The sequence below is a fragment of the Pristiophorus japonicus genome, chromosome 11 (assembly GCF_044704955.1).
Source record: "Pristiophorus japonicus isolate sPriJap1 chromosome 11, sPriJap1.hap1, whole genome shotgun sequence".
Taxonomy (NCBI): Eukaryota; Metazoa; Chordata; class Chondrichthyes; family Pristiophoridae; genus Pristiophorus; species Pristiophorus japonicus.
The window spans coordinates 60622582-60634650 of record NC_091987.1 but is presented as its reverse complement, the minus strand read 5'-3'; the positions used below and the strand labels follow the sequence as shown (position 1 = coordinate 60634650).

The 12069-nt window shown below is 40.7% G+C and overlaps 1 protein-coding gene across 2 annotated transcripts in view; it reads right to left on the bottom strand.

The window, feature by feature from the left end:
* Window positions 1–12069, bottom strand: part of ddx3xa (DEAD-box helicase 3 X-linked a) — a 62756-nt gene that overhangs the window by 19101 nt on the left and 31586 nt on the right. Inside the window, exons 4-5 of one of the 2 annotated variants that reach the window (XM_070893437.1) lie at window positions 6998–7051; window positions 3069–3269 (exon numbers count right to left, since the gene is read on the bottom strand). The exons of the other annotated variant lie outside the window; for it this stretch is intronic. Of the exons in view, the coding sequence (XP_070749538.1) occupies window positions 3069–3269; window positions 6998–7051 (255 nt within the window). The remainder of the gene's footprint in view (window positions 1–3068; window positions 3270–6997; window positions 7052–12069) is intronic. 2 annotated transcript variants of the gene reach the window in all.

Genomic DNA, 12069 nt, shown 5'->3' with positions numbered 1-12069 from the left:
CTTGTCACCTTTGACAGAAAACACCATCCTCCACCCAGATTGCTTCCCCCCCGCCCCCCATTTCCTGCCTGACATCCAGCCTGGCATCAATGTCTTTATACCATTAAAAGATGGTATATAAATATCAATGTACAGCAAAAGTAAATTTGATGAGGGTGGGCAGCAGCCAATATACAAGTAGTGACTGTGGCAGATGGCGTACATTTTACAAGGGCACCCAATCTTGAAATGTTACTTGGTCAATACCAACTAGTCATGGATTCCCTTGCACTTTGTTGTGGAACTCAATTGGTCAAGGATTGAACAGTGGTGTACATTTAAAGGAGATATTTCACAAGAAAAATATATTCTGAGAGAAGGAAAGGGCGTGAGAAAAGATAGCCACCCGTGGCTAAGAAATAAAGGACGGTAACCAATTAAAAACAAGGGCATACAATGTGACAAAACTAGTGGGAAGACAGAAGATTAGGAAGCATTTAGAAGCCAACAAAGAATGACTAAAAAAATGATTAAGGGAAGATAGACTATGAAAGTAAACTAGCATGAAATATAACAGCAAGAGTTTCTATACATATATAAAAAAGGAAAAGAGTGGCTAGAGTAAATGTTGATCCTTTAGAGGACAAGACTAGGTAATTAGTAATGGGGAACATGGAGATGGCAGAAACCCTGAACAAATATTTTGTATCAGTCTTTACGGTAGAGGACACCAATAATATTCCAACAGTGGATAGTCAAGGGGCTATGGGGGGGGGTGGGGGGGTGGAGAAACTTAACACAATCACTAAGAAGGTGATACTTAGTAAGATAATGGGATTAAAGGCAGATAAATCCCCTACATCCTAGGGTCTTGAGAAGTGGATGCATTGGTTGAAATTTACCAAAATTCCCTGGATTCTGGACAGGTCCCAGTAGATTGGAAAACTGCAAATGTAAAGGCCCCATTTAAAAAAAAAGGCAGACAAAAAGCAGGAAACTAGACCAGTTAAGTCTAACATCTGTGGTTGGGAAGACATTGGGAGCCCATTATTAAAGAAGCAGTAGCAGGACATTTGGAAAAGCAAAATTCAGTCAGGCAGAGTCAGCATGGATTTATGAAGGGGAAGCAATGTTTGACAAAATTGTTGGGATTCTTTGAGGATGTAATGAACAGGGTGGATAAAGGGGAACCAGTGGATGTGGTGTATTTGGACTTCCAGAAGGCATTTGACAAGGTGCCACAAGATAAAAGTTCACAGGGTTAGGGGTAATATATTAGCATGGATAGAGGATTGGCTAACGAACAGAAAACAGTACAGATAAATGGTTCATTCTCAGGTTAGCAATCAGTAACCAGTGGGGTGCTGCAGGGATCAGTGCTGGGACCCAACTATTTACAATCTATGGAGGAAGGGACTGATTGTATAGTCAGTAAACTTGGCTACATTACAAAGATGGGAGGAAAAGCAACATGGAGGACAAAAAATCTGCAAAAGAATGTAGACAAGTTAAGTGAGTGCACAAAAATTTGGCAGATAGAGTATAATGTTGGAAAGTGAGGTCACGCACTTTGGCAGAAAAAAAATCAAAGAGCATGTTATTACTTAAATGGAGAAAGATTGCAAAGTGCTGCAGTAGAGCAGGACTTGGGGGTACTTGTGCATGAAACACAAAAGGTTAGTATGCAGGCACAGCAAGTGATCAGGAAGGCCAATGGAATCTTGGCCTTAATTGCAAAGGGTATAAGTATAAAAGCAGGGAAGTCTTGCTACAGCTATAAAAGGTATTGGTGAGGCCACACCTGGAATACTGTGTGCAGTTTTGGTTTCCATATTTACAAAAGGATAGACTTGCTTTGGAGGCAGTTCAGAGAAGGTTCACAAGGTTAATTTTGGAGATGAGAGGGTTGACTTGAGGGGTTGAGCCTCTACTCATTGGAATTCAGATGAATGAGAGGTGATCTTACTGAAATGTATAAGATTGAGGGGGCTTGACAAGGTGGATGCAGAGAGGATGTTTCTGCTAATGGGGAAGACTAGAACTAGAGGGCATAATCTTAGAATAAGGGGCCACCCATTTAAAACTGAGGGGAGAAATTTCTTGAGGGTTGTGGATCTGTGGAATTTGCTGCCTCAGCTTTGGAAGCTGGGACATTGAATAAATTTAAGGCAGAGACAGTTTCTTAAACGATAAGGGAATAAGGGGTTATGGAGAGTGGGGAGGGAAGTGGACCCGAGTCCATGATCAGATCAGCCATGATTGTATGGCCTACTCCTGCTCCTATTTCTTATGTTCATATGTAAGGATTAAGGGAAATAATTTGAATGGTCTTTGAGAGAATGCTCACTACAGGCCTAGCCCTCAAGCTTGAACTGGGTTTACTTACCTAGAGACCTTACCTTCAAGATCTTGAAACAGTGCCAGCAGCAAGCAGTATGTGAAAAAGATCCAACTGAACTTTAAAATCACAGGAGGCCCCACAAATTGTCACACCAACTCCTGTTGACCGATCACCAGTCCTTGCTTACCTACAACACCGATTTTAAAATGCTCATCCGGATTTTCAAATTCCTCCAACCCTCTCCTCCCATCCCCCAAATTCTGGTCTCGTGCGTCAGATTGCCTTCATCAAGGCGCCAGCACTGGAATTCCCTCCCTAAACTTCTACCTCCTTTCTGCAAGATGTTACTTAAAACCTACCTCTGACCAAGCTTTTGGTCACCTACCCCAAAATTTCACATCTTGGTGTCAAATTTTATTTGACAAAGCTCTTGTGGAACACCTTGGGATGTTTCATGGCATTAAAGACATACAAATGCAAGTTGGTAACTCTGCAAGTTAAAATTTGCAAAATAGACTACACAAGCAGCATATGGAAATTCAGACTATTAGTGTGCAGTGTACAGTGCCAGTTTAAGAACATAACTTAAGACTGCATTGTGACAGTTGAACAATGAGGAAGCTTTTCTTTTCAAGCACCCACCCCCCCCCCCAAAAAAAATCCCATTTTTCAATCCACAATACAAGAAATGGTCCACAGAAGTCCTGATCCAACATTGGCATAATACAGCAAGGCTAGTATTGCACACCTGTTGCAGCACTCTGTTGGGCACCAGGATTAATTGTTCGGTTTCGATAATCGCCTCGGCCACTTGTGTCATTTCGACTGGAGCCTCTACTGTTGAACCCACTGCCATCACAGTCATAACCATTTACCCGACTGTCTTTTCCATCATGGTACCCATTCATTGAGCCATTTCCTCCACGTCCAAAATCCCAGTTTGGTGAATCTTAGTTTGCACGAGGGGGAGAAAGTTAGCTTTCAGCAATATCAAAAATAAATGTAACCAATTTGAGATTGCATCTTACTTGCACAAACCACACTCGTACATGTTTGATCACAATAGTGCACATCAAGATACATTAGTGCAAGATGCCAACCATTTCCCATAAAGTCTAAGGTGTCAATACACAAATAAAAGTAGCCCATACTGAACCTTTTGTGCACCCACAGCTAAGATGGCTGCTCTTAGTGGGAATGGAAAAGAATCTAAACAGATACAACAGAAAACCAAACTAATTTAAAATTTGCTTCAATCAGTAGGCTGGCAATTTTAATCAGATCCCTTGGTTACCAGTACTTGTTGCTTTGGGCTTAGTTAATATTTAAAAAAACAGCACTCTGCACAAAGATGGTAGTGGGAATCATCTGGCTACATTTAAACTAAACGCCCATAGATTATAGCAAGTACTTTCTATCCACATTGTTTCACTTCATCCAACTAGCATTAGAAAATACAATCTCATTTCCTGGAGTAGGTCTTAGTAATCTGGTTACACTAAGCAGTATTCTAGAGGCAGATACTAAACTGCAAACATCCAAGTATCACTAGCTAGTTGCATCCACCATGACACCTGCAGCATTTCATTGTGCTTTCTTGAAAGACCTGGGCAATGTTGTGCATGGAAATGTTCCAATTTTGAAATATGGACAGACAGGTGAGGTAGATATGACATGAGAGATCACTCCAAGTGTCAAGAGGAGAACAGCCTATACACAGTATTAATACCATTTGTTCCTCAGTTCCCATTCCCACACAAGTCATGCTTACCCCCAAAGGGAGATTACCAACTTGGGATAAATGGGACCCAGCAATGCATCAAGAACTCATACAATGAAGTACATTTACAGCATAGGCCTGATTTAGCTCTCGTTGTGCACTTTTCACTTGCACTGAACTGCTAGACAGCAGGTTACCATCCCAGTGTCATAGCTGTTTTGGACAATCACATGGATAAAAAAGGTACCAGCATAGATAAGCAATTTCTAACTTTTGGAATAAATTAACTATCATGCTTTTGCAAGCCAGAGGACACCAGGAACGAGAGCACTATCAGGACATCAGCCTTGTTGGATTCCCTGACAATTCAGCTAGTAAAGCCAAGACTTGGTTTGGAAGAACAGCAACATCCTAAATTGGAATCTTATTTGTTCCAAGTTAGCAGATCTCAAACAGGGCAGCACTAAGTGTGCTGCAAGTGGCCTCTCTGAACTAGACAATCTGGGTTTACTTCAGCTGCACCACATTTGGATAGGTTTCCCCCCCGCATCTCCCCTTAACTGCCTTCTTTCTAAACTTGTAAAGATCAGAATCACAGCACAGAACGTGGCCATTCTGTGCATTGTGCCAGCTCTTCGAAACTATCCAAATAGTCCCACTCTGTTGCTCTTTCCCCATAGCCCTGTGAATTTTAAGTATATGAAACTAATTTTTTCATAGCTCATTTCCTTTATACCTCCACCCAGTCTCGTCACCAATTTCTACAAGCTACACCATATATAATGGAACAGGTATTTGTCAGTCAGCTTAGATTAAATTTGACAATTCAATCCTGTTCATAACCAGATTGCCAGCTAGGCTCTCAAAACACCTCCTGAAACTAGTGCCTAGGCTACTTGTAGAACTGAACTCCAGCTTGGGCTAAAAAATTGGGGGAAGGACAGGACAAAGAAAGTGGGTGCTACTAAACTAGTGTGTGCTGTGGTAATAAAGTTCAAAAGGGTGATCAAACATGTGAAAATTTTAATTATAATTATTGGCACCAAGATCATGGATTTGTTTTTAGAATACTTGCTTTACTATCTAATTAGGATGTTATAATTGTCAGCAATGGATTTATAATAGTATAGGAATTAAATATAAAAGTCTGTAATCATCAACTGCATGCAATAGTAACCTGAATTATAGGACATGTAACTTTTTCTTGTGCTTAAAAATCCAAGCAAGCTGTAACCAGATGGAGTTAGGGGGGGGGGGGGGAGGAGGAGGAGGAGCGAGTATAAACGCGAGCATGGACTGAGTTGGACAAATGGCCTGTTTCTGTGCTGCATATTCTATCATTCTATGTAAACACCATGAAATCCATGTTTGAAGCAATTTTCTGTAATTGTATCAAGGCAGATTAAAATGACATGCTGGTGGGCAACAAAGCTATTATATCAGGCGTCTAAAACTTCTGACCATTTAGCACAGCAACTTGCCCAGCTCACTACACTTGCTGTATTGTCTGTTTCTGTAGTCCAAGAAAGCAGGAGATGCTAGTTGAGTAACAGCAGAATGTTAAAATAGAATGTTAAGCGGGTTCATGGAACTAAATCAAAATTAACCAGCTGCAAAAGTTTTGCACAAAACTAGCTCAGACCCTTGAGAACTTAAATGGTGACTCAGCCGAGTGCTCATGCTACAAGAAATAAATCTGCAATACAAAACAGATTTCAAAGATTCTATAGCAAGTCAAACTCAAGATTCATGGAATGTTTATTTGTAGATACGTCAGAGGCACAAGAAAAATCCTGCTGCAGTGTTTCTACCAAGCTGAATTTCAGGTTTTAGGGACTTTTATTTTTGCTAACTGGCTTTTCATCAAATTACAGCAATTTCCATTCAGAGTACAGAGTCAGAGCTGGAATTAAAATGTCTGGCAACTTCAGGCTATGAACTATTTCAACATGCATTTTTAGCCAAAGTTATGTAAATTTACAATGTGTACCACACAAAAGAGATCCAATGGCATAATGGTTAATATCGCTCAGAATGAACACACCATAAAGCTTCAGCCCAATTCACCTTAAGTTGCTGCATTAGCCTACTTGCTACTCCAAATATATGGTTTTCCCCTATACCCTACATACTGTTAATCTATTTGTAGGCCCTAATGAAGTTAAAGTATGGGAAACGTGCAGTTACTTAACCACAAACACCACAATTAAATCAAAAAGGAATGTACAGTATCTGTAGAATGCAGTGGTGCATGCAATTGTTAGCACAGCATGGTTCTACCACCATGCACCAGTACACCAAATATCGTACCACATCGGTCCAGCCAGACATCATTGCAGTTCTGATGCATGTCCACTTTGGAAAGTTGAGCAACAGCACAAGCCATTATTTGGAATACATCCATAGCAGGGGGGAGGGGGCGGCGGAGGAGAGTGAAAAAGGAGGGGAGAAAGAGTGCATGTATAAGCATCGCTATCAGTTTTGTAAGTTACCTCTTCTACTCTGTTTGTTCAATGGTGATGTCCCTGTTAACTATAGGGCAACTCAGAACTTCAGAAAAAAAGTTTTAAATGTGATTTTAAAGAATAAAAAAAAAGAGAATGTAAAAGTAGCACTGGTCAGTTTCAAGTTAAAAGCCAAGTTATTGCTGTTAGCACTGCCATGTCAAGAAAACCCAAGATTCTATTTGCAGAATTACAAGACAGATCAATCTTAAAAGCCATGTTTTTTTAGAACTTGGTGTAGTCTAACAATTTTCATATTGGATTTAAGTTAGCATTAACATGGCAAGTGGAAGCCAAGGAAATTTAGTTCAAAATTAGCATTCAGTTGTTACTTAACAGTAACAAAAATGACAGCAGCTCTGCATGTGAAAGACCCACTTTACAATAAATATGCAAAGCCAAATCTCATGCCTTTTCACACACTATTTTAAGTGCAACAAAGTGCAGACTTACAAATCCTCAACATTGGAAAATTAAGAGCGCGATTTGTTCCAAGTGGATTATAAGCTGTAAAAAAAACAGTAACTGTCAAAATTCACCAGATGTAGCAAAATTCATTACATTTTAGCCAACTGAACGTTAAATTGCAATGCAATTTGGTGCAGATTAACCTATAAAGACTGCAGACTACAAGATGGAGAGTTGAATATGGCTCACCTTTGATAAGTCTTTTCCACTTTGTCCTCCCTCCATGGGAGGAGAGAATTCCAAACTGCTAGCAAAATGGAGTGCTTGCAGGGAGCAGTAAATTAAAACATTCCACCCATGGTAAACCTATGTACCTGTATGACTGCAGAAGTCTGCAGTGGGCACCCTATCCACTTAACTGAAGTGTGGCATATTGTTAAAAAAACACTAATTTGACCGTAGTCAAGCAAGAAACCCAGCAACTTAAGAGTACTGATGAACTATTAACAGTAATCTCCAGGATACAAATACTAACTTTGCCTGCAGGTCTAAAACCACCTTTGCATTCAAAAAACTTATTCCATTTCTTAATATTTAACTATGGATAGATTTTCCAAATTGTAGAACCACCAGCAAAGAAAATGCCCAGAACAAATCCTGTTTATCATTGTCAAATTGGACAGTTAATAGCACTCTACAGGAGGCAGGTCATGGTTCAGCCCCAACTCCAGAACTTAAGCACAAGATTTAGATTATACAGAGCAACACAGGTATTATAAATGTGCTTCAGAAGTACTATCATCTTCTGGATTAAACCAAGACCAGTCAGTGTTAGGTGAGCATAAAGATCCCATGGCACAATTCAAAGAATAAAAATTTCAGCCAATATTCTGGCTAACATTCCTCCCTCAAGTTAACTCCACTGTGCAACTGGTTGCATGTTTTTTGGCTGGGAAAAAGATCAGCTGAGGTGCAACAGGCTAGAGCTTGCATTTGTTCACAAAGTACAAAAAGAATCAAGCAAACTTGCACGTAGCATTTAACATAGCAAAATGCCTCAAGGCGCTTGCGAGTTATCAATACTTGACAGCATAAGGACAGCTCAGGACAGATGACCAAAAGCTGGATTTAAAAAAAGGTTGCTTTTAAAGAGCATCTTAAAAAAGGAGGAAGGTAAAGAGGCCAAGAAGTTTAGGACAGGAGCACGAGAGCGAGGGGAATGCAGGGATCTCAAAGGTCTGGAGGAAGTTAGAGATAGGGAGGGGCAAAGCCATAGAGGGCTTTGAAAACAAGATTTTAAAATTACAGTAGTTGAACCCGAAGCCAGAGAATGTCAGCAAGCTCATGGGCAATGTTGAATGAGACTTGGTTAAGATAACAGCAGAAAAGTTTGGTTCAGCACAAGTTTGTGTAGGGTGGGAGACAGGAGGCCAGCCAGGAGAGCATTGGAGGACTCAAGTCTGAAGGCAACAAAGCCATGGATCAGGGTTTCAGCAGATGAGCAGAAGCAGGGTTGGAGTAGACTTCACAACTAAATGGACATTGGGGGGTGACTTAAAAGCTTGGCCAAAGTGGTGTTAAGGAAACCACTAGTTGGGTGGAATGGGCAAATTGTGCACAACTGACAGGAATGGAGTTGGGTTTCTTTTTTTGGGGGGCCGGGAGGGGAGGGAAAGGAAATCAGTGTTTGCGTTTGTCAGAGGTTACAAAGATAGTGATCTGCAGTTGGGGATCAAGAGCCATGTAGGCCACGAGGGATGATGGCGAGCAGGACAGACACAGGCTAGCCAAACAAATATTGCAATAGCCAACTAACATTCAGATATAAAACAGGCAATTAAATTATTTATTGGCCCCGTCTTGTGTTGCGTTAAGGCTTTCCACATCCCTCCCCTCCAAAAGTGGTATCGCAAACTAGCAGGATCCAGAAAAATCAAGTACCACCCAGGATACTTAACGAACTAGTACATCTCCAAGCACCAGTTACAAATTGTACAAGTGGAAAGTTAAACGGCACAACTATCTGTCCCACTTGTGACAGGGACTGTTCAGCCACCGAAGAGTGGAAGCAAGTCTCTCGATTCTAAGTGACTGGCTACGACGACAACAACTTTGATTTATACAATCCATGAGTTAGTATATTTCGATGGCACAAAGAAAAAAGGCATGCTACAAAGCACCATAAACAGTACAGCTATACAATAGGAAAGCAATGTCTATTACTTTGGTCATAAATGTCAACTATAAAATAAATTCAGAAAACTTCTGCCAAGCTATAAATTGGCAAGACAACCTCAAGACTTCTATACTATTTCAAATCAGATGTGAAAAAAGTCAATATAACTATGCAGCTTTGGTGCCCCCAAAGAGATGCAATACAAGATCCACAGCAAGTGCAAAATGAGACACCTATCGATCCATCTAGCTCATCCTTTCATAGGAACACAATCTTGATTCCTTCAAAAACTACAGCATCTTTGAATCATGGCTTCACCATCATACCTGATATTACTCGTCAGGAACTACTTTACAACAGTCCTGAACTTGCCGTTTACCTGTGTACCCATGTTTTGCAGTTATCGTTTAATGCACACACTTCTCTATCCAATTAGAGGGGAACTGGAAAATTCCCCTCAAGCCACCATGGAAACATGGCCAAGAGACCACCCATGCCCCAATTAGCATTACTAGGTGTCTCTTATAGGATGAGATCTGCCCAAGCCAGAACAGATCCAGTTCTCTCGTAGAAATTCAGCAAAGCAGCATTCACCACACAAGTTGGAAACTTGTTCCACATGTCCACTATTCTCTGGGAAAAGATCTTGCCTATTTCGGCCCTTGCAAAAATCATGACCCCATGTCCTAAACCTGAACTAATTTGGGTGGAGATAAGAAATAATAAGGGGGAAGAAGTCACTGGTGGGCATAGTCTATAGGCCACCTAACAGTAGCTACACTGTTGGATGGAGTATAAATCAAGAAATAATGGAGGCTTGTAAGAAAGGTATGGCAATAATCATATTGATTGGACAAATCAAATTGGCCATGGTAGCCTTGAGGAAGAGCTGTGTATCAGAGATGGTTTCCTTGAACAGTAGGTTATGGAACAGGAGCAGGCAATCTTAGATCTGGTACTGTGTAATGAGACAGGATTAATAAATGATCTCACAATAAGTGACCATAGCATGGTTGAATTTCAAATTCAGTTGGGGGTGAGAAAGTCGGATCTCAAACCAGTGTCCTGATCTTAAAGAAGAAGATTACAAAGGAATGATGGCAGAGTTGGCTAAAGTGGACTGGGAAAATGGATTAAAGTATAAGACAGTTGATAATCAGTGGCAGACAGATATTTCATAACTCAATATATTCCAGTGAGAAGGAAAGACTTCGAGAACCATCTGTGGTTAAGGAAGTAAAGGATGGTATCAATTTTTTTTTAAAAATGGTATACAAAGTTACCAAGATTAGTGGGAGGCCAGAGGATTGGAATTTAAAAAAAACGAGAAAAAAAAGAGGGTAGAGTATAAATGTAACCTTGCAAGAAATATAAAAGCATAGTAAAAGTTTCTACAGGTATAGAATTTTTTTTTTAGCTAAAGTAAACATAGGTCCCTTAGAGGGAGAGACTGGGAATTAATATTGGGAACAGGGAAATGGCAGAGACTTTGAGCAAATATTTTGTATCTGTCTTCACGGTAGAAGTGAACACTAAAAACATCCCAATAATAGATCAAGGAGCTATAAAAAGGAGGGAGGAACTTAAAACAACCACTAAAGAAAAAAGTACTCTAAAAAAAAAAAAAAAAATAATGGGACTAAAGGTGGTCAAGTCCACTGGACCCAATGGCCTGCATCCTAGGATCTTAAGTGGTGGCTGCATGAGATAATGGACAAGTTGGTTGTAATCTGCTAGAACTCGAGCGGTCCCAACTGATTGGAAAACCGTAAAAAAAGGAGGAAACTATAGACCAGTTAGCCTAACAAGTGTCAGTGGTAAAATGCTGGAATCCATTAAGGAAGCAGCAGGAGAACATTTGGAAAAGCATAATGTCAGCATGGTTTTATGAAAGGGAAATCATGCTCGACAAATTTGGTGGAGTTCTTTGAACATGTAACAAGCAAGGCAGACAGGAGGAACTAGTGGATGTTGTGTATTTGGATTTCCAAAAGGCATTTGATAAATTGCCACATAAAGGGCCCAAGTTTCCACATGATTTGCACCCGATCTTTTAGGAGCAACTGGTGGAGAACGGACTATCTTAGAAATCGCAATTCTCCACATTATTTTTTCTGTTCTAGTCAGGTAGAACAGTTCTACTTTGGAACAGAAATTTTTTCTTCAAAAGGGGGCGTGTCCAGCCACTGACTTGATTTGAAAGTTTCCACAGTGAAAACGTACTCCAAACTAAAGTAGAATGGAGCAAGTGAAGATTTTTGTAGAACTGAAAAAACCTGTTCTACACATTTAAAAAAATCAGGCGCAGGTTACAAATTAGGAATCCAGAATGAGGTGGGGTGGGGGGGGGGGGAAGAGTCATTAAATTCTATAATAAATCCTTATTTATACTTATACAAATAAATCCAACCTGAATAAACATTTAGAAGCAAAGAAAAGATTAAATAAACCATCTTCCTACCTGTGTGAAAGTGCTTCAGGCAGGCCTTTCGGGACCGAAGGCTGAATGGGCCGGCCCGAGACTTTGGGCCGGGCCCGTCCCCAGCACCAGATTTACAGGTGGGTTGGGGAGAGACAGAGAGAGAGAGAGAGAGAGACAGACAGACAGACAGACAGACAGACACAGACAGAGACAGAGAGACAGAGAGACAGAGAGACAGAGAGAGACAGACACAGAGAGAGAGAGAGAGAGAGAGAGAGAGAGAGAGAGAGACAGACACAGAGAGAGAGAGAGAGAGAGAGAGAGAGAGAGACAGACACAGAGAGAGAGAGAGAGAGAGAGAGAGAGAGAGACAGACACAGGAGAGAGAGAGAGACAGACACAGGAGAGAGAGAGAGACAGACACAGAGAGAGAGACAGACAGACACAGAGAGAGAGAGAGAGAGACAGACACAGAGAGAGAGAGAGAGAGAGAGAGACAGACACAGAGAGAGAGAGAGA